At 45.6% G+C, this 27,032-nt stretch overlaps 4 protein-coding genes across 4 annotated transcripts; 2 read left to right on the top strand and 2 right to left on the bottom strand.

Moving 5' to 3' along the window:
* Nucleotides 1-5,315: 5,315 nt before the first annotated feature.
* Nucleotides 5,316-7,402, bottom strand: AOL_s00076g45 (uncharacterized protein; the record flags this gene model as incomplete). Its single annotated transcript, XM_011122598.1, has 2 exons — nucleotides 5,316-7,255; nucleotides 7,348-7,402. 2 exons carry the CDS (start codon nucleotides 7,400-7,402, stop codon nucleotides 5,316-5,318), a joined length of 1,995 nt encoding a protein of 664 aa, XP_011120900.1.
* An 8,963-nt stretch (nucleotides 7,403-16,365) lies between these two features.
* On the top strand, nucleotides 16,366-16,644 carry AOL_s00076g44 (uncharacterized protein; the record flags this gene model as incomplete). The annotated part of the gene is made up of 1 exon (XM_011122597.1): nucleotides 16,366-16,644. The coding sequence occupies one exon, from the start codon at nucleotides 16,366-16,368 to the stop codon at nucleotides 16,642-16,644; it is 279 nt and encodes a 92-aa protein (XP_011120899.1).
* Nucleotides 16,645-17,286: 642 nt separating this feature from the next.
* AOL_s00076g43 (uncharacterized protein) lies at nucleotides 17,287-17,622 on the bottom strand (the record flags this gene model as incomplete). Its single annotated transcript, XM_011122596.1, has 1 exon — nucleotides 17,287-17,622. The coding sequence occupies one exon, from the start codon at nucleotides 17,620-17,622 to the stop codon at nucleotides 17,287-17,289; it is 336 nt and encodes a 111-aa protein (XP_011120898.1).
* A 6,038-nt stretch (nucleotides 17,623-23,660) lies between these two features.
* Nucleotides 23,661-26,629, top strand: AOL_s00076g42 (uncharacterized protein; the record flags this gene model as incomplete). Its single annotated transcript, XM_011122595.1, has 2 exons — nucleotides 23,661-24,056; nucleotides 24,128-26,629. The coding sequence occupies 2 exons, from the start codon at nucleotides 23,661-23,663 to the stop codon at nucleotides 26,627-26,629; spliced, it is 2,898 nt and encodes a 965-aa protein (XP_011120897.1).
* Between the last annotated feature and the right edge of the window lie 403 nt (nucleotides 26,630-27,032).

The following is a 27,032-nucleotide window of genomic DNA, read 5'->3' as shown; positions in this document are numbered from 1 at the left end:
ATCTCGCGAAATGCAATGAATATGGCGATTGTTCGGAGAGCTATAGAAGATGATAGGAAATTACCCACTTTAGAAGAAACGTGATCTGTGCGACAAGTTGATTCGGAATACTAATTATCTGCCGTGCGTTCATGATTCATCTGAGCAAGAGTATAAGCGGCCGTTGTAACATATCCGCCACACGTTGTTAAAACCTGGGTTTGACAGCTGAGATATCTATATGTACCTTAAACCCTCGATATTGATCCCAAGACTGACATTATAATTTTATGCGTCGGCGTCACTCTATCCGGTTGAAATCATTAGGCCGCGACTGCGATGCCTGTCGAGTATCGAAGCATCTCCACGTTCTATCAGGGCTTCCCGACCGTCGGTTAGAAGGTTCGAATTCAGGAACCTTCTGCGGGTAAAGCGGCACAATGGATGCCAGATCCCTGCGCCCTGTGCGCCCTCAAAGTCATTTCTTGGCTGAAAGAACTCAATTCTGACCCTTTCGCGAATGCTTCGCTACAACCATACAGTAGACCAAGCGACGGAACCTTTTCATGATCTGATGCTAGGCATTTGCACTACACTCACTGACATTGCATATGGCAAAGATGCCTAAGGTGTGGCGAGAATTCTGTTTTTTTGCTGCAGGTGGATGATTATAATCGACAAAAGTCAAGGATTCTCGCTGGGGGAAGACAGTATTTACGCCGCTTACAGGGAAATGTCCTCTCAATCATGTCTCGTTTAGACGGCTAAGTAGTTGGTAGAAGGTGGGCTGATACTTCCTTTCCTGGTGTAGCTACCTGCGCAAGATGGGTATCGAAGATGGAGACCATCGACAAAGCGTGACAAAGAGAATAACCTTATCTGCACAATTTTTCGTTAAAGTGGGAACAGTCTCGCCCGTGATTGGCAAACCCATGTTGCGGCGCTGCAATTGCTTGAGCCGAAAATCAGAGATTCGCATAAAGAGTGGGGATGCCAGCCGGATAAGAACGTTGACCTTGGCTCCGCAGCGGGAGGAATTCGCCATCAAGATTACGAACCCTCTCAGCTAACCGAAATTGCAATATCGCTGCAAAGAAGGGGGAAAGGAAAGGCCCGCTCTTCGGCAAGTCCGTTGTTCACGGCTGAGGCCGGTGGGTTTATTAGAGCTCGGGCTAGGAAACCTCGCTCCGAGCCGCAGAACGAACTTTCACCAAAAACGTCGATGAAGTTGCACCTAAGTGTGAAAATTCAAAAGTTTATCGGAGATCCCTTCACGATTGATTCTGCGCACTAACGGCACAGTAGTCGAACTTGCAATTTTTATAGCCATGGGGGCATGAGATAGTTCAGCAGAAACCGTATCATTCCAAGCAGGATAATCTTCTCGGTTGTGGGTGTACTGTGTATGGGTCCAGGTGCCCGAGCGCCCGTGATTACTAGCTCAACTTCACACGCCTTGTGCACTGCGCTGCATCGAGACTTGTAAATCATTACTGCGGCTGAATTAATTCTTCCGATGACAGTGCGGATCAGCGACACTAGCTTGAATCTTGACACAAGCCGCGTTCCTATCCCCTTCAGCCAGTTCGAAGCAATTTAAAATTGATTATACGGAGGAAAAGTTATGATCTTTTTCTTTTTCTTTTCCTTCATTCTCTTTTCTCTTTCCTAAGAGTATGTCGGTTTGGTGGTACAAATCACGTTCTGAACCGTGCATTCACCGTATTCGGAGAAGTAAACTCATAAAGGCTGTTCGAAGAGACGAAACATGGTAATCATTTTCCTATTTAAGCATCGGAAAACTTTTGCAGCTGTCCCGCTCCCGCGCCCGCCCCACTAGCGAGAAACGGGTCTTGAATTTACTTTGAGAAAAAAAAAAAGGGCTCTACCGAATTGTTATGTCTCAGCCCACAAGAATGAACACACCTTTCACGAATTCACAGCTGCCAGTTGTGTTATTTGAGCGCAAATAGACTAATTCGAACGGTGAATTGGAAAGGATAGAATGGTTCGCAGTAGCCTGTTAGACAAGAGACACGGCTCAAGCTATACACATTCCAGACCCGGCCATTGACGCACCTATTTGGGAATATCACGGATAAGTTAGCAACCCCACGATTTTATATTTATTGAATGATTATCAGATACACCCATGACAACATTTTAGGAGGAACTTTGCACCTGTTTCTATGCGGGGTTTTCTTGTTTTGTCAATGCACCTTCTTTTTACATGGTCCGTCTTATTATTACATGGTGAACCATGTCCACCAGCTGTGGCCGAGTTTGATATCGACGATAGTACTATAGAACCACCCCTTGTTTAAGTCTATAGTTGATGCAGTATTAATATAAAGTACGGCTTCAATTGGCAAAAATAGTTAACCTTTAAGCTTTAAGAAGTGGGTAATCATGAACAAAACAAAAACAGGTCGTCTTATATACTGGGAATCAATATGCAAAGAGAACCCCACGAAATATGCACATGCTCTGACGTTGCATCCAAAACCTGGGAATACCAATCCCCTGGAACTGCTGGGTGCACAAGTAGGACCAACTGGAATTCAATGAACACGAGGCCAGGTGATCTAACCGTCTTTTTATTGAAACCAAGAAACATAAACCCACACATGGCCCCACGCCGTCTGCGACCAACCGTGGTTTAGGAAGAAATTGCGAGAGAAAAAAAAAAAATCTTTTCGGTATGCAAGCTAGTTGACTGAGGTAGTGTCATCAGAGTCGAGTTAAGCATTCCGAGATACCTTGCAGGCCTATAGATCCGCGATTCGGTTGCGAATACCGGTAATACAATCATGTTCTTATTACCCTGATGTCTCTGCCGTCTTTCTCGGGCAGGAGTTTGCCGTGTATCCAATCTAGAAGCATTATATTCCAACTAGAAGGGATAGAAAAACTGCATAGAACTTCTTCGATGACGCACGTTATTCACGAAAGGAATGAGGTTAACGGCAGTTGGAATACTTGGATTCCACTTAATGTATTGACGAACATAACCCCCCAAAACTAACATAGAACAGCCCTAACATAACCGTTGAGTTAACATTTGCAACATGCGGATCTCGATCTATTGTGAATTTAATTGTCATCTTGTGGGTTACGTTTCTGAGACGTTAATGCAATGGGAATTCAAACATTTCGCCCCAAACTCTTGCACTACATAGAATAAAGATATCCCCCAAGAAAAGTACTACCCTGGAATAATGATTCTCTGGTCCCCAAAAGTGCTAGCATCCGACCCCTTGCCTTAGAGTTTGTGTAGCTTGTGAAGAGTAGATTTTACACTGTACTTCATACAGGGTCAGGATTTTCAGAACCCCAAAAAGATGTCCTGCAAATGCATGGGTTCTCCGCGGATGACCCTGTGGCTATTCCGATTCGTAAATTTCCAAATAAGAGTGCATGGTGTGGTGGAGCCTTTTGGGAATCCAAGAACGGTCTCTGCAGGTCGTCTGCAGTTGGAGTTGCAAACCAAGTTGGTTACGTTGTTGTGGCTTTCTGGCTTCAAGCTTTCTTCGATTAGACTCTCCCATCAACCCTATCCCAACGGAAATGAAAGTCCATTCGCAAAGACGTCCTTATTTTGGCGAAGTCGATGCTATTCGGATATTCGGAATCTTTTTTTAAAAATTTTGTTTTTTCTTTCTGCGATGACCGGAAAATAAATGGCGAGACCGGTTCGTAGGTATCTCCGACTCGGAGCGGTCATGACCATGGCTTAGTTCTATAGGAAATCCATTACTGTAGCATAGGCTATTGTTCAGAAGGGAAAGCGCGGAATAAAACAGGCAAGATGTCTTTGTAGGTATCAATACTTATAGCGCCTCAGGCTATGGCCCCATATCTTTACGCATTTACAAAGAACCTTGGGTTGCAAGTTGTAATCATCTCCACATGTTTCAACTGGCCGAATAGATATCCCAAAGTCGGGACGAAGCTAAGCTGCAAAAACAAGGATGAAAGAGTGTGGGGTTTTTTTGTTGACAAACCCATCAGCCTAAGTCTCCCACGCCGCCTCGGTTCCCGAGCGTTCATTCAGGGTCGACAGTTCGGGGAAAATCAACTCCGACATGCATGCACGATGCCTATTTCAATTGTCACAAATTCATGCATCTCCGTGTATACTGTCAACGGGAAACTTGGGCATGTAAGCTAACTTTGTCCAACCTGTTGTCAGACGTATTTCCAAAGCTACCACACCGTGTTTTCGAGACTTCGAACGCGCACGATTATTATTGAATTGTCTTGTGCAACTTTATGCCAGGCACCACTTGGTATTCCGTAAACCATGGCAAACCCTTAAGCATTACCTTGCTAGGAGGGAGCGGGCTGGATCGACTTCGGCTGGCAAAGACGCCATTTTCGTAATATATTTTAACTTGGAGCTCTCAAGACGGTGGGACCTTGGCCATGTCCTGACCGGGGATGGCTGAGGGGCAAAAAAAAGTCACTCAATAACAGTTGGACAATATCAGACAGGGCCTTGGGAAAAATCAGGAACAAGCCTTGATCAGGGACCGTAGCAGAAAAATCGAGAATGGAAAGTCTCACGATAACCTAGATGATGCTAGCTGCCGAATGCTGTTTACTCATTACTATTCCTTTTTACTTGTTTTTTTGGAACCAATATATTTTAATAACTTTTTTGATTAACTAAATTCCAAGGCTGTAAAAATGTATAAAATAGTTGAGAGAAAAGAAACTCCGCTTATCAGATAAATTTCTCCAGTCTCTAATGTAGAAGCCCGAAAGGAAAGGCTAAAATGAAAATGTGGCTCGATAAAAGAAATGAGCCCTGCCGCTATGATCTGCTCAAACAAAAAAATTTATGCGATGAACGAATGTAATTATTTCCCAAGATGATTTTTTTCCCCCCGTCCGCCGAAGTCCCAAGGAAAATTAGAAACCCAATTGGAGATAGGAAAAAAGTACAAGGGAAGAAAATGAAGAAAAACTCCGTGAGGGTATTCAGTGGGTATTACAGTTTGCAGAAAGCGGGAAGCGATAAGAGGGGTTTTGAGAGAGAAGGAAACACGTATGGATGGTTAACAGAAAGGGAATTCGTCAAATAGTTTAGCGAAAAGAACAAGGAAAGAAATTGATAAACTGCGCGCCCTCGAGTCGTGAAGAGCGCTCAGCGCATGTGAGTAGACGGAGGTTGAGGAGGTATTCCGTTATACAGAGTATCGAAAGCACAACGGCCAACCCTGAATAGAAAGAAAAATGCAAAACTCCTGCAAGGAAACAAAAATTAGGTGCAAAAACGGGTATATGGTAAAAGTAATATATACAAGAATAAGAAGGTCGGTGATTTGTAGTGTTTAGAGAAGGAGAAGATCCCAGCTGTTTGCGTTCATGACGTTTCGCCATGGGACATAAGTACCTGCGGCATCGGCTTCTCTCCAGACGAGATTAACCAACTCGTACATGTCAGAAAAGCTCCCGAATCGATGTTCCTGAGGAAGAGATCCGAAGCGGGTTTGCAACAAGGTACGGAAGGCTGATCCAGGTGTAGCAACGGATCCTCCAATGAGGTAGACCCAAGAAAGGGAACGATCAAACCCATCTTCGCCAGTTGGGATAAGCTCAAGTACAGTAGTGAGCTTATCGACAAGTTCGATGACGGCTGGAACATTGTGATTGAAAGGAACTCCCTGATAAGCAGGGACGAGGGTAGTGAGATAGATTCTGGCAGCGTATCTGTAAGCGGCAGTAATGAGACCAGAAAGGATGTTCGGGTCCATTGGGCCGTTTTGGGCGGCGGCAATAGGATCGAACTCGGTTTCGGTCGAAGTGATAGAAGCACTCAAGGATGTAATATGCTCCAAAAGCGTTGCGTCGGGGAGGTTCTCGAAGAGCTTGTGATACTCAAGACATGTGATCTCGGAGATCAAATACATGACCTTGTCATCGCAGCCCATCAACTCCTTGAAGCCGGCACTCTTTCCTTCCTTGAAGTTTTGGCAGTACTCGTGGGCGAAGGCTGGGAATTGGCCCTGCATTGTTGAACCTAGGATATCAATCCAGGCTGCTAGAGTCATGTTGAAGGAGGCGCTGGTGGAGGTTGAAGTGAGTTCCTGGAATTGGGAGGTGAGACCCATCTGCTGGATCATGGTTATCGCGGCTTCGAAATGTTGGTGCCATGGGACATCTGGCAAGTTATCGTGAACCGAGGCAACGAATGCCCTCAGTGCGATAACGCTCAGGATCGCTTCCAATGGCTGTACAGGGTCGACGTTAAGGTTCATGGCCTCGCATAGCCTTTCAACTGTAGATTTTCTGTGTCTCATGATATCCTCATCAACAGCCGAGGTGTCAATGTTTTGCTCGGTGGCTTTGATGTGCATCGCAGCGACTGCCAGGCAGGAGTGCAAATATGCTGGGTTGGAGCCCAGGGCGGGGCAAATGAAGTTGCTCTGTGAGTATGGAACATTCAAATCGAGGATTGGGAAGATCATTGGGAGAACATTGATCACAAAGTGGTTGAGAAGCTGTTGGTCCTGGTCATCATCGACAACATGGTTGATTGGCACGGACTCTGGACAACTATTGAAATCAACGAAGTTGAAGTCAACAATGTCCTCGCCAGGAGTCACATTTTGCGATGGAAGAATAACAGCCGGGTGTAATGGAGGAGTTGGAAGATCGGTTGCTGGATATATTTCCGCTGGCATTGAAGGAAGAATAGTGTTGCTGATTGTGCTGTAGTTCGAATCCTTTCTTTGTGTGCTGCAGAATGAAGCCATGCTTTCCCTTCTATCCATGGTCGGCATTGTGTTCAAGTACGACTGAGACTTGTTCTCGAGGATGTTCTGGTAAGCAGGATTGTAGGAGTAGCCAGAAGAGTCGTATGTCTCGACGAAGTTTACCTGTGTCGGGTGGGCCATCTGCATCTTATCGAAGCTTTGGTCCTGTTGTTCGTAGTCGTATTCTAACGAATATCCAGAGTCGACAGAGTGAGATCGTACAGGTCGGACCATGCCATCAAAGTAGTATTCCGGAGTAGGCAATGTGGACTGGGACACCGAAGACGGATATGCTGTCACGCTCATTGATGCCATAGCATTGTTTGCTGCCTTCTCGGTCACTTTTGTTTTCTTAATTTGCAGCTTGATGACTTCTTTCTGTCGTCGTCTGTGTTCGACGTTTCCCCACCAGGAGGGTCTCTTGTAGTCGCAACTTAATCCTAAGTGCTTGCATGCTCTGCATACAGGCTTTCCTTCGTCACACTTCTTCCTGCGAAGGCGACATGTGAAGCAGCCTTTGCGGGGGGGAGGGGATATTAGTATGAACCCACGATAGTAAAAGGTATTTGATATCTAATTGATATTAATCATGGGCGAAGGGACTTACCAGTCCTTGACCTCTTGTGGGTCTTTGAAGCTGTCTTTGGGGCCTTTGGCTGCATCCTGAAAGGAAGGTTAAGCGACGAGAGGGGTTATGAAGGTTGAAGGAAGGCGTCAAGCTACTTGCTCTTCAACTCTACACGACTACCTCTGGAGTAATGAAAAGTATCTTTGATCAAAGGAAGGTGGTAAGTCTTTAGACTCAAAAGGTATCAGACGAATAAAGAAAGAAAAAAAAATTATTAGAACCAAACAAGTGGTTGAAGAATCTAAGATCAGAGCAGGCGCCGTTGTAATAGGCGGGCGACTAAAGCAACACGATATACTAGGACTATTATATAAAATAGAAACAAGGGAAATGGAAACAGGGCAGAGCGTCAACGTCGTCCTGTAGAATTGAAGTTGGTACGATAGGGAATAGCAATTGGGGATGAAAAGCAGAATGGGTAGAGGCTGTATGGGGAGCATATAAGTTATAAAGGTTGGAGCGGAGACATACCAGATTATCAAGAGGCTGACTCGAAAGGTAAGTGCAGGCAAGTTCTTGTCGAAAGATAGAAGCTTTCTTTCTTTTTCCCCCTGTCAAAAGACTAAATTATAGAACAGATTCTTTTTGCGGACTTCTTTTTTGGAGGTGGATATTGGATCTATCGTGGTTATTCTTAGTAACAACCGTATCTTGGGTCGGCCGTCTGTCAAGTATAGTAAGTCCTAAGTCAGGTCCTTTTAGACCGGTTGCGTGTGCTGGCAAGACTGTACTGTTATGGAGGGATGGTGCTCGAAAGTAGGTAGCGTGCGCTGCGGTGTGGTATGAAGAACTGTTGTATGTGTGCTATGTAAGTCCCTTCTGCTTTCCTGCTCGACTTTCCTGCTATTCTTGAGAAAAGAGACCTTTTGGCGCCCGGAGCTTGCATGAAAGCATGCCGGTCCTGCCAGTGTACTTATATTTGGTACGCGCCTACATGGATGCACCAAATGCCCCACAGACCACCCTAGTCCATTTATCCCGATGGGTACAAGCCCAGATACTTTATCTTAACTTTTGAGCCAGTCCCTCCTATCAGTTCAACCAAACATGCATCTGCAGGCTCGCAGATGCGAATAAAAAGAAATTGTGTTTTCCTGAGAGAATTCAAAAAAACAGACGAGGTTCATGCAGCCTTTGATTGGTTGCTGCAGCCCTTGCGAGCTAGACAAGGGTTTACTATTGGGCATGGGTGGACCTCGTCGTTCCCTTCTACTATTCGACATGGGGAGCCCACCCCAGGCTTGGAGCCTTGTCCAAAGAAAAGAGAGCGACGGCTTGTGGAGGAAGAGGAGGAACGAGAACAGGTCGCCATCTCTCACCCTCCCCACGTGCACAAGGGTCAAGTGCAAGTGCGAAATTTCTGTCCAACTCTGCACAGTTTATGGAAAAAGCACAAAGTGAGACCTTCGGGTCACGATGAACTCCGTGGCCTTAGATATCCTTTGCTTCTTCCTTGAGCTGACCTTCTCTTTTTCTTTTTACCTCCCCTTACTTAAGGTGAGCTCGAAAAAGGCCGGTATTTAGGCTCGTGAGGAAAAGCAAATGAACCAAAAAGAAGGTTATGTGCGGGCGGGATTGCTCTTCGACCCTGCACTTACGGAGTAGAACGCCATTGCATCTTTCAAATTTACGATAATCAGAGGACGGAAAAAGTTATTTTTGGCTACCGGCCATCTTGATCGAAAAAAAAAAAAAAAAAAAAAAAAAAAAACGATCGATGAATCCTTGACGCTCAAAAATGTTTCTTTTTGAATTATTTTTTTCCCTCTCTCCCTCTTCGGGCGTCCAAGAGAATTAACACTCGCTCGTATGAGAACTTCCGAATCTAAAAAGTGTTTCCTTAATCCAGCTCCGGTCAAATATTTGGTGCAGAGAAAGGAAGCTTTGGGATCAATATTCGCTTCGTACCTCTGCAACCTGAATGCAGGGGCTCCGTTGGCGTCGCATGGCTACTGTCGAAGCTTGCCTTCGCGAAGTTCCACACGCGAGTAAAAGGCCTAAAGTGTCATTTTTGGCAGCCCGGTTGAGGTCAAATGAAACGGCTCTACCGTAGATGCGAATTGTTTGCCCTTTACCACGCATGCATTGCATGGCCACATGGTAAATGGGTCCATATAGCAATTCCGTTAATACCCTTCTTTCATACCCGTATCTTTAAAATGACCTTGTATTGTATGAGGCGAATAATTGATCCTCCCTGGTTGATATGATATAAGTCCGTGATGAATTCGCCTTAGTGTGATTGTAGTTGCTCATTCGCCTTGATTGTCCCTTATTATAATTTGCATGACAGACCAACCACGATTGCAGTGAGAATCATTCGCCTTCAGCCCGTTGAAACTTTCTGACAACGAGCAATCAATATCCAATCCCTTCACAAGCAAGTAAGTCGCGGATACCGAGCTGGCACTATGGGCCTAGCCATAATCTTTATAATGGCCTGATATGACATTCTTTCCTAATACGAATCCGGGTGTCGCCGGGTAGTAATATATTCAAGGTGTATACAGACCCGCGAGGCCTGACACATCTCACTAACGCAGGAACTTCACAAGGAATATGGCTTCTCCCGATATACCCACATGGACGGTCTGCCAGAATGACTTGAAACAATAGCATCAGTGTTATACCTAAAGTTTGTCACGGAAATCTAGTCTCTAATACTTTGATAAAATTTGCGGCCGGCTGCGGCGGCCTGCTCTTCGAATATCAAGAGATAAGTCAGCCAACTAAGGTAGTTCGAATATTAACTATAACATAATTAGTTCAAAGGTTGGAAACTGAACAGAGTATCTTGAATCAGATATTATATCAAAGGTACTAGATAAAACTAACTTAACATCAAACTTACTAACATATGCGACTAAGAGTATATACATATAGTAACAACAGCATACATTGGCTTACACATTGGGAACTAAACTGTGTTCAGGTCCAGCTTCGTTGGGCGAGGTCGATTCAGGAATATATACTTCCTGACAACTCACAAGAAACAACAACTCGAACTCGATTACCATTGATAGTTCCAATTCAAGGGCTAGACTAGTCTTCCAACAAAGCAACAATTGCTTTCGTGCGTGGCCTCTTTTGATCTTTAATTGGGTCCAAGACAATAGAAGAAACTCCGCAAATGGCGGTCTTACCGCGTCTACGAAACCCAACTGTTTTCAACTATTGATGTCTAGTTCGTCACTACGTCGGAATTCTTGTCAGGTACAAGTTCAAGCTTTATGATAGCCAGTGGACGTAGTATGCAAATTTTTTTATATATCTACCTCAAAGCGGATAGGTCAGGGTTGTCAGCCCCATAAAATTTAAGTCATGCTAGCGTTCTGAAATCATTTAAAGGATATTTTACACATTCCGATAACCGATTAACAAGCCGGCGGTCTCGATCGACGAACGTTCGAACATGCCAGATATACCAAGATAATGTCAGCTCCCTCGTATAGTCAGTATTATTTTGATCCAGACCCCTTCAGATTCCAGGAGGTGGACAACAAAGCTACACGTAGTCCGACCACGAACGACCCGAACGATATATCTCAGCTGCACCAAGGTTAAAATTATAGTTGTATGGACGAGAACGGATGGATGATAGATCCTATGGCCACCAATAGCACGGGCCACAAATAATATTCCTTTTGAAGCTTCGAGGCTATCGGTCTGATCCGTGGAATCTAGACTTAGTTCAGCTTCGATCTGTATATCGGTCAAATCCAAATTCGGTTGTATATCCGTAGGAGAAATAGCACTGTCATTGGTGTCATATATTATGGATTCTCCGACAGTGCGATTACTGGGAAGTTATCTCGTGGCCATTCCATAGCCCCATTGTTGTCCGGAAGTGGTCAATCTTTCATATTCGTGTAGCGAGGCGACCCAGCTATTATTTGTCTGTCTCAGGCTGACCCAACGGCCATTAGTTTTTCGATTCCATGTTAGTTTCGATACGAAAACTAAAGCAGACCTGGTCATAGTCACAGATCATCAGTGCGGTGGGCTTGCCGTCCCGCTTAAACGACCCTCTTGTCTCTGAAATACTAGTCTGATGGGGTGTCTGCATTAAGTCAATAAGGATGAAAGACAACAGCTACGAGACCAATGAGCTAGAGCTCCATGAAGAATTCGAGCATTCGCCCAATGTCCGTACTGTAAAGTGTGATCCCAGAGCTATATCGAATGCAAATTTTACGTTGCGCATTAATACCGGATACGGAACAGGAATTTTTGGTTTAAATTATCTCCTGGCAGGTGAGATTCAGGGTGCATATGGACTCTGGGACTCCATCCAGGATATTAGGGGGGTTTGTCCAATCGCAATAGTCTAGAAGCGAAGCGGCCGAGAGCGAGGTTGCAAAGAATTATGCAGAGTGCATCGTGACGAGCCTGATGAGCTTAGATGTTCGTGAGAGTCCCCAGAACCGAGAAACTGTGTCTTGCACGGGAACTCGGTAAATGGATCTCCACCCGCCAGAAATTTCTCAAGCTCCTCGGTCGATTCGTCTATAAAATATAAACATCAAAAGAGCAGCTTTCATGCAATTAGTAACCTTTTTCTTGCAAGTGCGCACTCCACATGACGGCTCTCAGGACGGGAATTTTAGTGGGAGCGCCGGGTGCCGTTGCGTCACCTCATCTCAGAAGCATTCCAGCATGCCAAGCCCATGAGGCCTACCGGATCTTGCTGTCGGCTGGTTTCAGCTTGAAGTCTTGTGCAACCGTGTCTGAGCTCATTGACTTTCGCATCTCGCAAATGCAATGAAATTTGAATTTCGAGCTGTCAAACTAGGTCAGATGCGAGCATCCTCAAACTGCGCCCTAACCCTCATATCCCGGGCCAGCTGAATCGGCTGTGTAATAGCGAAAGAAATCAATCAAAACCGGCTCTTCGCGGGTGAAACGGGAATGCAAAGGCAAGAGCGGAAGTACGCGAAGGCCTCACAGGATTTGCAAATGTTACCAGTCATAACTGTGAAAATTCAAAAAGAGATTTTAGAAAAAAAGCTCAACGATTTCAGGGATTAGCTTTGAAAATATGGCCACTTGTACCTGTACATTTTGTACAAAACTTGGACTCGCTAGGGTTTTTTGTTTTTATTTTTTTGATATCTTAGCTTTCCAAGGACCATTCTCGAACGAGGCAATAATTCACATGCTTGGTTGTATCTGACGGCTTGCATCGACAAGTTTATACGGAAAATGAATCTTGCGAAGTCTACAGAGCTCAAGATACCAAGTTTTTAGCGTCCTGCACGACATCCCTGACCTTAAGTCCCGTGACCATGGTGTGGTAGCTGCTAAAAATCATGATTGGGTAGACGTTCTATAGGACCGACACATGGTTTTCAAATGTTCAAAACCTGAGGGTGTTCACGGGTTTAGGAGCTGACCGGGCCTCGCAGCCAGTCGATTGTTTCCGTCCTCAGAAATCTCAGCGAACTAAAGGAATTTTTTCTCTGTCGATTGCGCAATGGGAGTTGTGAATCCCTCTATAGATCTAAGACTTCGTACTCGAGGACTCCGCTGTGCCCCTCCGGGCCCCTTGTCTGGATGTCTAATACGGTCGGATTCTGAAATATAGTTCGAATTAAAAAAATCCAGCCAATAGACGTTGAATAATCTCAGTAATAACTGAGGGATTTAATCATTGACACTGAGTTCAATACCTATTTGATTTATCTTGTCTTGTAAGTATATCACCATGTTGCCAAAAAGGACTGAAACGATCCCAAAAGATTGGCTCCGTCGTATCCAGCTTGGGGCATCCCCAAAAATGGGAGGATATCTAAATATCTGAGCTCTCTGGATCGACTTCGGCACTCTTTTCCACTCCATCTCCTAACCGAAAAAAGAAAGAAGAAAGAAAGAAAGAAAGAAAGAAAGAAAGAAATACAATAGTCTAGGAGTCGCTTCCTGGAAATACAATGTGGAACTTTGAGGTAGGTATTATTAAGAATCAGCCTGTGCTTGGTGATAAGCCAACCCCAGCGGAGAAACATCTGGTCAACGCAACATTCTACCACGCTACCAATAGAACGGCGAGGACTTCACTTCTGCAAGATGCAATGCACTATTGAAAGGAAAAATGGTACGATCATCTTCATCACAAGAACACCACTTATGCATCCAAGAATACGGGTCATTTCAAGAAAGCTTTCTTTTTAATCCGTATTCCTGTGGCTTGATTGCCTTGTTTTCCTCCAAGCATCTTCATGGGTCGGGTCTAAACGCTAGAATGACTTCCCTTTTGATTTGATTCTCTCTACCCTTGCCTCTGGGGTTCATAGGACAAACTACGAAGTAAACTATTGAAACTTCCACATGGTTAAATATTACTGCACTAGCGACTGCATATGCGGGGGTCCTTGAGATGATATGATTGAGATCGAAGTAGTTCAGTTCAAAGCAACAGTTTTCATGCACGGTCTATCGGTGAAGTTCATGGAAAGACACTGGTCTTTTGTGGTTGAGAACATACTATACGTTGTAAATTTTGGTTATAGATTGTCAAGTTGTCTAAACGTTGAAGCGAATTTGAAGTGAGGTCGGCTCATACGTCTACACGTCTACCTCCCTAGCCCCTCATGTCTTGAACTTACTTTTCTCCCTAGGCCACTCAGTCCAAGTTCAGAGTCGTATCATACTATTTCTAGATGTTCTAATCTCCTATTTTCAAAATATGTACGTTCTCAGGATCTCCACGATATGAGGCTTTAGATCCTTCAATCTAATTAACCTGTACTCTTTCGAAATTCTCGGGGGTATAGTGGAATTTTCGTCGCACAGTTCCACCAGTTTCGAAAGTTTTACGCCGATGTATCTTGAATTTGGTCTAAGTCAGTGCGTATCCTGTTTCCTTCCTTCCTTCCTCTCCCACTTATAGAAAAAACCAATGCCCCCATTGCCAATATTAGGCCTCGGGTCTCTAGAAATTCGCCTTTGCTTCCGGTTAGTTATGGTATTGGCCACGGCTTCTGGAATCTCTTGGTCAGGTATTCTGGACTCTTTTCATGATCATAGGATCCTTCGACCTTGAGAGCCCCCCCAGCGAGTCATCCCCCTAAACCGAACTGCAGCGCCCCCGACTCGATTCAGCAGCTGAGGTCTGAATATCTAAACCACAATGTCGACATTTCTCCCACATCACTGACCGACCCCCAGTCCCGATGGTCTTGTAAACTGTCCCGAAAACCTGCCAGGCTTGACGATGATCCATCCATACATTTCCTTCTATCGCCAATGGGCACCGAATATATCCGAATTTGAGGCTCGAGAGGCTTTTGGTAGTGTCCCCTCCGACAAATACTGCCTCCAAAACGTACAATTTGATCCATGCCTCCTGGGAGCTGGCTAGGCTATTGATTCTCGAAATCAGCAAATCGGTTCGATCTGAGGCCATTATCATCCGATTCTTATACGTTTGGACCACACGCTTCGACAATTTATAGGGGTCGGTAACCGAAGCTTCAACGTCATGATGCTTCCTAAAATTCACTCTACACGATCCCTTTTGGAGGAAGTTAGCGGATCGAATATTCATCCTCGCCCGTTCGAGATGTGTCTAAAAAAGACTCTCCCCACGGTTTCTTAGAGTTCCTACGTACAGTTTTGCGCGCGCCAGCCGATAGTTCTTTGACTCCCGACCGCAAATTTTTACCAGTTTGAAATTCCCACCTTACTCCCCATTTATCCAGGTAAGCCCAACCTCTTTTTCAGTCTGTTATGTTGTATTTTTGCGTTTGGTTGTCTCAATTGATCAATTTCGCCGACCGCTAACTTCCCCGCCAATCTCCGCCCGAAAACCGCTTTGGATAAAAATTCGAAGAATGAAACGATTAATGTGTCTCGATCCAAGCCTAGATGTGCTTGGGATGACGTTCTAGTAAACTTTTTACACCTCCTTATTTAATTTTTAATATGCTATTCCTCACAGCGGGAGCGGGTCGCACGTCATTATGCACCTGTGCGTTGGCAATCTCCAAAAGTTATCACCATGCAGGTAAGCTATCAAATAGGCTGAACGAACAACTCAGCAATTCATTGCCCCACTCCAGAGCTATGAGAGTTGGCTAGAGTCTAATCCGGTCTTTTAGGTCTTTCCGGGAGGTTTCTATTACCTATGACAATTGAGCTCAGATCCCTTAGAGCGGGCCATTCCGTCTCTCACAGGAAGTTTCACATTTTCAGCTACCTGTGAGGGAAGCGTGATCTGTCGTATGGGACTACTGGCACACTCAGTGCTAGATTCGATTCTTGCTAAGTGATCGAGTGGTAGAGATCGAAAACCTCAGCGGAAGCTGGAGGCTGGGTGTTCACTAGTGCTGGACCACTTGAGGCACCAGGTCCTTCGCAAAAAGACAATGTCTAGCTAATAGCTTGAAGACTACCATTGAGCAAGGACTTGCTAAGTAGGCTGTTACTAATTTCTGAGCTATATAGCTATGGTGGCTTGGCGATATGGTACTCGGCGTACTAGTACTTTCATCCGATCCGGGGGAAATGACCAGCTCCCCTGCTCACGATCCCCTTGAGCTCTCCCGGGAACCCTCAGGTACGAGCCCCCACAGCAGTCCCCACATCTTGGTGCTGTTTCTATTCTAAGCAACAAAGCGAGCATCAGAACCTTTTTGTAATTCTGCCCTACCTAGGCGCCCGGCAGCTCCCAGCATAGGCGCCTGTCAAACGGTGCCAAAGATGTCATGTTCTACCCGAGTCCATGAATCTGCTTAAAAAAATTCTCCAGCTTGGCCTACGACCAAATCTCTGGATCTGGGCAGGAAGAGCTCTAGCGCCATATAAGGAAGCCTAGATAATCGAAATCTGGGCAGAACCGTTAATTGAAACGGAATGTATCAGCCAGAACCCGGCGGTAGGTCTCTCTAGTTTCCTAAAATAACCTCTCGGGATTAATTTCTAGTAACTAGAACGGCGGAAAGCGCTCCTCTAAGCACAGGTTGAGGTCATTTGTCTTTCCTTTGCCCCATCGACACAGCCATGGCGAGGCACGGATCCAAACTAAAGCCTAAGGGTTCAACAGATGAAGAAAATCCAAAGTTGGCGAACGACTCGCGCGGGCAGAACCCGATACCAGGATTACCCATGAATACAGCTGCAGAACTCCCAGATCATCGCTCTGTGCCCCGGCCCCCGATCATGCAGCCTCCTAGGGGGCCATCCCGGTTGATCCCTGCGTGCTTGAAGGACTTCTTTGCAGCGGCATCGGGACGACCAAGCGACGCCCGTTCACGGCACAACGCGCAATTCTGCAGTTAGTACGGAGTAGATGGGATGGATCTGGGTGTAGGTGCCTTTATTCCGAATCACGTGGACTGACATTAGTGGGGAAGGTGATGAGCGAAGATGATGTTAGGTCCGTACCATCATATGGTCCAGAGAATGTGAGATTCGAAACTAGAGACGCGACAAAAGATGTAGTCTGTTGCACAAATAAGGATTGCATATCTGTATCGGCGATACCACAGCATAGACGGGGATATGTGGCAGATCTATGTAGCTATGTCCTGCTCCGGAGGTATTGCTCTGTCAGAGTCTTTGGTCCGGGTCAGTTAGTATATGCAGCAGTGTGCTATACTAGTAGGTACTAGGTGGCATCGAAATACGTATATAGGGTTTACTCGATTCCATTACATCAATTAACTTAAACCCACTGTAGTACCAGTATGGCCTCCATGTGTAGAGAATACCAACCAGCACTCGTCTTGTTCCAAGGTAAACGCATGCATACTATGCATGCGACCATAATTGATATTGATCTGGTCTCGAGACTACGGGTTCGGAAACTTTTGCCCAACGGCAGCAACTTAAAAAAAAATAGCTAAGATAGCTAAAAATGGGTGAAAGTTTCGGCTTTAAAGCTTTGGATCGTAACACAAAAGATCCTGGTGGGATCGACCGTCACACAAGCAGCTTGTGCAACAACACGGGTGTAACAACACATTTCCAGGAGGTGAAGGATTTTGGTATGGGGTCCCCGAGGATCACATGAGCGACACGGCTTCCCAGAGACATTCGTGCTGTAACGAGGAGGTCGATTCGCACTCCCATGCGGGTTTCGAGAATGTCGGTTGATCTCTCGTTGGCTTCTTTGCATATCGTCTGAGCGCCAATAGCGAAATGTTTGCCTGGCGTCTCAGATTCTGGTCTGGAATGCATGGTGTTTGCTCTATGCAAGGCGACATTACGTTTCCGAACCTCGTGGTTTTCGCTTGCAAGGAAAACGTGGCCTCGCATGTTAATCGATCTTGCGATGTCAGAAGCTCTACGTAGTATGTTTCTGCAGCATTAAGACGAAATGGGACGATGTTAGGGGAATTAAGGTGGGTATTCTGATCATGAAACTGTAATCCTTTTTTGAATGTCACTCCGGTACCTGAAATACGTATTTAACAATGAAATGAAGTCATGTACTAGGGTTCCCAGTCTCGAAGCTGATGACGATTGTTTCTGCATGGGCATGCATGCAATCTGATTTCAGGAGTAAATGGTTTGCTATAGATGGTTTGCCTCTATTTAGGACTTTTGATAGTGTTTGTAACTTATAATTATCCTGTTAGAAAATCCGCATTTAAAATTCAGTTCCATCTACGCGTGTACAGACAAGATGACCACTATGTTGTATGTGGGAGCCTTCTCCAGATTTAAGTATTTCTATTCATAGCTTGTACGTATAATTTTTTGCAGATCTGTTTGCTCTAATGGTAATATAATGTCAGTAAATTAACAAGTATTTTTCGAACATTATATATATTTATATACCAGTCCAGTATATCGTTTTTTTTTTACCAGTCTGGGAAAGAATTTACGAGTCTAACTCTGTAACCTGATCCAATGAGAACATACTTTAGACCCTATGGTAATGGCCAGCCTTGGCTTCACTTGGGCTTGGGTGATTTCTACCGAGCTTATGGAAATTAATATCACGGGGGCAAGATATTAAGTGTGTGCCTTCCTTTAAATTTTGGCTTCTACGCCGGGGGACGCATATTCTCGTTCCCTTATGCGGGCTTGAAGACCAGCTACTCGGAGCGGCAGATTTGACCGCCTCCTGGCTTGCATGGCAGTATCATTCTTATAAAAGCGGCAAAGGTAAAACGAGTAGTCGGATGACCATCGTCGGAGAGATACGTGCCGCCCTCGGGCCACAAGCATCCTATGCCTCAAAATTCAAGTTTGGCACCTTGATAACCGGAGATATTTGCAATCCTAATGCAATGGAAAGAAACCCAAAATTACAGTCACAAATCTTGTAGATCTTCTTCTTTCTTTTAAATTATCAACCCTAAACTGTTTGGTCTTCGAATTTGCGCAGAAATTTACCTGTTCGGTCGTAGGTAAATACTTTTGGTAAGGGGATTCTCGGGCGCTTACAGGAACTCGTGTTGTAGCCACGATGTGTATATTCGGGCGTCGAGCCACTTAATGGTTTTGAACTAATTATGCCTGGCGCCTTAAAGCAAAGAAATCAGGAAAGATCTTAAGGTTTCCTGCAGAAGCAATTGTACTTGGAGGGACATCTGGTTACGTTGCGTTTTGTATAGTAAAATAATACCTTGGTGTGGGCCCAACCTGCATAATATTCCCTGTTGACACCCAGTCTCGTAAGACTGGGACTGGTTCTGGTTATCAAATGTCTATTTGATTTGTGTTGGATAACCCTGCCTTTCAACCAATATGCAACAAAAACCACGATCCCAACTCCCCGCTCAAACTACTGCCCGCTATCACGAAGCTATTGTACGCCCTAGGTTTACTCAAGTGTGTAGTCAAACGTAGAATTGTCATTTTGTGTCTCAGTTCCTATCTCATGGTTTTTGATATCATAGTTGAGAGAAACTATTCTTATCTTCATGTGCTACTAGTATGCGTGTGCTGAATATAGCCTTTGTTTCTTGAATATTGCTTATATGAAACCCCAAAACTAGTCAGCCGGGTACCGTGGCGGGCGTATACGGCCCGGAAGGCGCTCAAAACTCTCGCTAGACGATGTTACTAGATTTCAAGAAACTAATGGAATTCCTTGAGCGTAGAAACGCCTTAATCCTGAGAGTTGCTTGAACGCAGCTTTGAGCTCCCGAGCTCTGAGGGCACCAGTACAAATCTCATAGAACCACGTTAACAGCAAGCATCTTCTATAGTTTCTATCAAGTGGAGACTTGACTAGTTTATTTTTGGGAAATGGTGTGTAGAATTCAACGTATTTTAGTGTGTGTGCCTGAGAACCTGGTCCTGAGACATCTCAGTTAACATTTAGTAGTATCGCCAAAATTCGCTATTGGATAGATTTTCGAAGGTCTAGCTTAGGTATGAGCAAGAACACCCGATATATTTTTGTACTATGTAATAAGATTTGCACTAGAAGAAGCTCCTTGTAAGCCAATTGCAAGTAAGAGGAGGCACGGACGGGAGGGGAAGTAGAAGGTTGTCTACCAGGGTGCAGCCATTTGCAAATGTTAGACATGTCACAACCATACTTGAGGCTATCCGTGTTTGAGTTTAGTTGGACGTCAGATATCATGCGATGAGATGCGGAGAAGCTGCTATCTTGTATCTGCTGAGTTAGTGTATACATGTGCATCTGTAAATATTAGTGTAGAATTGCGAAAGGCCCTAGCTAAGGCCAATCTTAACTGCAGGTTTTTGCTCATGTGGTCAACCTTAGAATCTAAGTTTTGATGCTTTTCGACACGAGACGTGAAGCTTTAACTGTCATATAAATCATCCGCCGGGGTAATTAGATTGGATGGGACTGTATCCAAGGGTTCATGGTGGACACATCTCATAGACGCTTACACACCAAGGTAAAACAAAAGTCACATATTTATATGTTTCCGGTAATTATATCAAGATTGTCTAACCTTCTGCTGGTATCTCGAAGAGAGATGATGGGAAGCCTAGGGATATTGTAAGCCCATGGTTCAAAATTGTCTTGGATATATATTGTTATATTCATTGATGGCCGCCCAGGCACACGCCGAGAAATATGCATCAGATATCTCGAAACTCGCCTTAACAATATCAGGTTAGTATATAAGTACTTAGGGATGAGCATTTCAATTAGCGTAAATACCATATATTTGATTTATTATGAACTAGTTAGTTGCCTCAAAAAACCTTCGCTCGTAGCTATCCGAAGGTCTCACTAGTCGCTGCCATGTGTTAACTAAGGCGTTCCTGTGCAGACGATTGCTTGATCCGGCGACGATGTCAACCAACGTTGGCTGTTCCGAACGCGGCCAAGATGCAGGCGAGGATCGATCAGGGACCAGAGACCCACTTCGAGCTATGAAAGGGGGCTTTCTGACTCAAACCAAGATCTGCTCAATCGACCGTTCCCTCAATGCTGTATTCTGATAGGTATGCGTCAAAATCATCCCGTGCCAGGAGCTAGTACTATAGAGTCTATCCGAAGGGGCTGTTCCAGTACGTAAGGCATCAATCAATTGATCAAGCCCAAGTTGTTTGGGTGTTGGAAACCATTTTGTGTTGGGACAGCATCCAATGGCCTTTTTGATCATTAAGACAAAGACATTACCGCATTCGCCGACATCAGTATGGGTGTACATATTGGCGACCTCAAGGCAGCACAATTTAATCCAGCCTTATTAACGTGGTCTAGCATAAACGAGGGGTACAACATCCTGAATCGTCACGAATGCCTCAATTCAGCAGGGCCTCAATCGAATCGAGATCCTGTCTATTGGCGAGGTCATCGTATGATTTGTGGCCTAGGATTAGGATGGAGGAAGGAAGGCATGGCAAGGCATCTGAGGCGGAAACCGTTCTGTTTTATCACTCCAGCCTGCAAATAAGATCACAGGAAGTGATTATCAACCGAAACATCCCGGCGACCCGCATTTCAAATGTCCAGCTCGGGCAATTGGGATGACATTTTAAACGATAACGCACGATCAGGAACCCCACGAATCTTGCGAACGTTTGTTTGGTCGGCGGATGCGGGATAACCTAACCTACCAGGGCCTCGATAAACGTTCTCAGGACGGATGGACAAAGAGTTTTTTTTTTCCCTCTCTTTCGACAAGGTTGGTTTCTAGAGTTGAATGACGATGTGGGTGGGAAAGGATGAAGATGGTTTCAGATTCTCGCCTAATGAATGAACATGCAGCTCTGGGTATCGTATTTCTTCTGAACGATACTGAAATATTCTCTCTAGACTGATGAGAAATTTGCCGTCCTTTGAGACGGCTTGAAGGTGTGGCAGCACGAGAGCCACTACGACCGCCTGTTTTCGAACACTACGCGATTGGGTGATACATCCTTTAACGTTTCGATTGCGGGAGACCTACAGCCTGATCTATCAAACTACTTTCTCTCTTAAGGGCTCCACTCCCTGCGGAAGATTTCGCAATTGACCAGCTTAATGAAGCGAAATGAGAGGAGCTAAGTCCGCTCTAAAGCTTCAGAAAACGAAAACCCGTGATGATAACGAAATCGATTGGCACGGTGAACCGGGTCATTGATGACGGCACTCTTGGTCTCGTTTAATAATGGGGCCGATCACACCGATTTGTTACGGCATATTGCGCGTAACAGCAAATTTGATGTTCGAGTCTCCGGCTTTCCCGTTCCGTAATGCAAGAAACAAACGGGCGTGCGCGCACTGACATTTGCACAAAGAGCAATTGCCCCTCCTCTAGCGAAGGAGAGCAAGCTAGGAAACAACCTTAGGACTCGAGATATTATACCGATAATATCATCGATTCCACTCGCCTCTTTCAAAAAGCGGCGCAAAGTTTTAGTGGTTGGGGCACCTTTCGAAAAAAAAGAAGGATAAAAAATATATTAAAATTTAGGAACCTTGGGGGTGAACGGAACAAGGTTGGACTTCTTTACCCCTCGGAAGGATTGACCTGGGCTAGGGAGAACTCGAGGCGGATGAGGTCGACTGCAACCTCTCTCACTCTTCCATGCGGTGCGGTTGTATCCATGCTTTCTTTTTAATGGATCACAGCATTCAAAAATCTGCGGGCAAGGATTAAAACACAGCTTGATCCAATTGGGAGGCCGAGGCTGGGATGCAGGTGAAAACATAACCCCAGCGCCTAAGCTAAAGGTTCCCCACCATCACTATTATGCTGTCCAATCCAATACTATCGATTCTGCAGAGGGACATCTCAGACACACAACAGAAAAGAGAGCGTGATTAGCCTGCCTTGGGGGAACCTTTTCTTTTCTTTTCCCATTTCTCTCCCAGTATAGAACCAGGCATGAGCAGAGCTCAAACCAAACGAGCGGACGCCAACCCGTGATTGCTTTGGGTCTGAACGGTTCGTGCTCCGATGAGGGTCGGTAGTAACCAGTCCATAGACTTGTATAGTGACCTGCCAGGTACTAGTCGAGCTGCGACCCGTTGAATTACAGTCATCCAGGAAGAGAAAGACCAGATATAGAACCAAATCCAAGGCGCCAACCAGAACCTCGAATCTCAACCTGCTTTAGATGGTCTTTTCCAGGAGATGACCTAAAAGCCCATGTCCACTCCAATCCTGACTGTCATCCATCTATTTCGGGCTCTGAGCGTTGATTTCCAACAGCTGCTCTTCATATTCTTCCTGGCTCACATCCCACTAGACAAGTGGGAAGGTATTTTGCCGTTCCATTTTGCTATTTCCCGCCTTTACAGGGTCCGGCCACACTCTAGCTTCGGGCGAAGCAGGAGAACACCACCACCCATGACACTGGAGTTTCGAGCGTCGAGTTTCATCTTTGAACCCCTCGTGAGAAAAAAAGGAATGAGAAGGATGCGGTGAGAAAAAAACGACGACGCAAAAAGCTTAAGCCGGCCTACCGCAAAGAGAAGAAGATTACAAAAAAAGCTTGAAGCCCTCGCCCACACGCGAGACGCAGCCTCCTCTATTCCTTTTTCTCACCCACTTCCCTGGTTACTTGGGATATATCTTTCCACCTCTGTCATCATCGTACCTGCGGGTGACTTGGAACTTGCCCCATTTCAGTTTTTTTTATACGCATCACGCCTCAGTTGCAGTATTAACTCCAAACTGTCAGATATCAACGTGGACGGGTGGTGACAGCTGTTAGACAACATCCGGTTCAACTGAGACTCTAACAATAACCAACAGCACGCACGCACGACGGCATTCGTACTATTATAGGTTTGTGTCTGGTTTTCAGATATACAAATATATATAGTTGCCATTGTTTGCCGTGGCTCGACTTCCCTAGGGAAGCGGCATTGTCGCCAGCAGCTATAAACCCGAATCAAATCACAGTCCTTACAGTTCATCTCCAAGATGTCGTACCATCAGCACCAGTACCTCCACTCATCCGTTTTACCGAACCTGGTAAACATGGACCACAGGAAAACTCCACGCCCTTTATCGGAAGCGACTTCGATCGCATCATCCATAGACTTCGAGGACCCATTAGTACTTCAAATGTCGCATGCCAGGCTTTCAAAGGCGCCAAGTTACCGATACTCCTCGTATGACAACATGGAGCTTCTAGAGGATGCAGAGGAGGGAGATTATATAATTGATGATATTAGGGAGGAGGACGAGGAGGACGAGGAGGAAGATGAGGAATATGAGACTGGAAGAGGTGCACCTCATGGAGATAGTTTATACAATAAGGCACTTAGGATGAACAATTGGTTGTCAGATGGTGCCGCTAGGGACTCTGTTGGATCTGTGAGTGCAATCTCGGGCTCGATATCTCTTTCAAACTTCAACTAAAGCTAATGATAATATGGAAATCGCAGGATGGCATGAAAACTGCATCTTCTTGCGATGAAGCAAAGACTCCGACCACTCCTCCATTGGCCATGGATTTTGGAGCGTCGCAGCCAATGCAAATGAGTATGAAAAGAACAACCGTTGGCCCCCGTGGACCTCATTTGTTTAGCACGATGTTCCTCCAACCACACCAAAGCGAAGAACATTTGGACGACGAGTACCTGTCGCCAATTTCTCCGGTTCGCGAAAACTCATACTCGAGCCCTTATTCTTCTAGGAAGTCGCCGGTTGGGTCTCAGCACAGTCTCCTTCAGGTCCCACATGCACTTCCCGTACAGCGTCTCCCAGTCGACCTCAATGTCAACGAGAGGCCTGTCAGTGCCATGTCAATGGCCCTTCATGACATCGAGGAGTCTGAGATTGAGAACTGGTCCCCTATGCAAGTTTGCACCTGGATGTCTGGCCTCGGGTTTGAAGAGACGCTTATTGAGAAATTCCGCCAGAATGACATCTCTGGAGCGATTCTCATGCAGCTTAAGTGGGAGGATTTGAAGGAGCTGGACATTCAATCTTTCGGCAAGCGTATTGAACTGTGGTCCGAACTCAACCACCTTCGGAAATCGCCCATAGTATCAGGCTCATCTCCTAAAAGGGATCTCAGCTTTGAGGCTAGCTCCGTTCACTCTCCACCCCTTCTCTCGAGGCATGCGTCTCGAAAATCTCGAGAATCAAAATTTCGCCATTCCCCTAACCTATCCGCCGTGTCGCCTTCGTCTTATGCTTCAAGCCCTTCTACTGTCACCCGTTCCAACACCGTAGCAACTAGCAGGCCATCCGCTGCTAGCCCTCGAAAGCATGCCCCTGTCCTAAGAATCAGCACAGATGTCGCTTCGCTTCAACACCGCACAAGACTTCAAGTTTCTGCCCCTCCTCAATATGAAAGTGAGGATGAAATTGAGGACGAAATTGAGGACGAAATTGAGGACGAAATTGAAGAAGTCGATGAGTTCAGCGACCATGACCCGTACTCCCCACCCCCAATGGAGGAGAAGCGTCGTCCAACTGGTCTTTCCATCATTATTCCGGATTCCGCACTTGCGATTCCCAGAGCTTTGAATTCAGCCGAGTCTAAGTCCTCCCACACGCCTTCGCACGAGGGTCGAAGGCATAAGCCGGGACCCCGATTCACAGCGCCAAATCCTGCCAAGAGAAGAATCAGCAAGCGCCTTTCGACCCCGATCTCGCCCGTGTCTGCTTCCATTGAAATATTTGCCGCACCTTCCGTTCTTGGTCTAACGAAGGGCAAACGTGTTTCAATGCTTGAGGCTGAATCCCCCAGATGGGATAATGACGATTTTCATGCTAAAAGCCCATGGGCGCCTTCAATCTGTGCTTCTAGCGACGTGTTGAGTCCATCAGACAGGGGAGACATGAAGCTGAAGGCTGACGAACTTCGCAAAGTCAGCGCATTGACTGCCCAGGAACAGGTCAACAAGTTCATCACTCTTCAGCACTTACAAAGATTGGAGGAGCGAGCTCCCTCCAATCTAAAAAATGAGATGCCCCGCGAGAGTGAGAGCCCTGTCTCTCCACACGGCACCTATCCAATCAAAGCACAGCCTCCTCCTATGACGAAAGCAGTTCAGAGGAGCACTTCTCTTAGAACTTTTGATAGACACAGGCCTCGCGCATTGCAATTATCAAATGAAGCTGTGGCACCAGGCCCGGCAAGTGCTGGCTTCACACCTCGCAATACCGAGGATGTTCGAAACTATCAACCTCCGGAGGTTATTCAACCACAACAACAACCACCAATCGTCACTAGGCCAGTGCCACCTCTTCTACGATCATCAACTGCTCCAAGCCCGCCTCTCGGATCGCAGAACCCTCCGCCTCAACTGGTTCGATCCGCATCTATGGCAAGTCCTAAGCCATCCCAGACCAGTAGTGCATTCCGTTCAAATTCTGTGTCTGGCATCAGTCGAAAGCCTTCCTTCAGTGGCAGTAGCAAGAAGCCGCCAAGCCTCGGGAAATCTTTGATTGATACTGTCAACGAAGAAGCGGAATGGGAAGATGCCTCCAGCCATGGATCCGCCCCCGCATCGCCAAGCGAACGTGTATTCACGGGTGAAATGAAAAAGAGGACCAATCATTTCTTGCGGAACGAATGGGTTACCCATCGCGTTGAGCTTCGTGGCACTAAACTCACGGTCTACAAATCAACCAACAGCCGTGACATCCTCGCGGCAATCGAAATCGATGAATATAGCGTCACTTGCACCACAGCCGGATCAAACAAGTTTAAAGGTTTGAAAACCGGATCCAAGAAGGATTCAGATGGCATGTATCATTTCCAACTTGTTCCCAACCAAGATACCAAGAAGGTCGGTGATCAAAAGAAAGAACATCACTTTGCTGTCTCTAGCCGAGAAGAGCGTATTGACTGGATGAGGGAGCTGATGCTTGCTAAAGCTATCAAGCAAAAGAAATCCGGATTCCAAGTTGAGGTCAATGGAAAGATGATGTGAAAAAACGGTAGCTTTGGCTCTTGGATCCTATTCCCTCAGGATCCTCCTTTTTCTTTATCCAATATTCATTTGTTCATATTCTACCTTCCCCCTTGCACATACCAAACACCATCCTATACACCTCTCTATTTCTATCCATAAGCATTCATATTCTAGTGGCGTTATGATTATTTGCATTCAAATGTCTGTTTGCGTATACTTGTCATGCATTTTCAGCGAGCTACGTCTTATTTTTTTGGCTATGCCATCTGTCTAAGCCCCCTGTTTTGAATAATTGACCATTTCATTTTTTCTTCTCATGACGACTTTCCTATGTATGGTTTTTTTCTTCTACGCACTGGCGGCTTGGAACAAGATACCACAACTAGTACGACGAAACCTCACAAAAAAGGCAGTTGCGATA

The sequence above is a fragment of the Orbilia oligospora genome (assembly GCF_000225545.1).
Source record: "Orbilia oligospora ATCC 24927 unplaced genomic scaffold scaffold00076, whole genome shotgun sequence".
NCBI lineage: Eukaryota > Fungi > Ascomycota > Orbiliomycetes > Orbiliales > Orbiliaceae > Orbilia > Orbilia oligospora.
The sequence above is the reverse complement of the archived record's forward strand: the minus strand, read 5'-3'. Positions and strand labels throughout refer to the sequence as shown.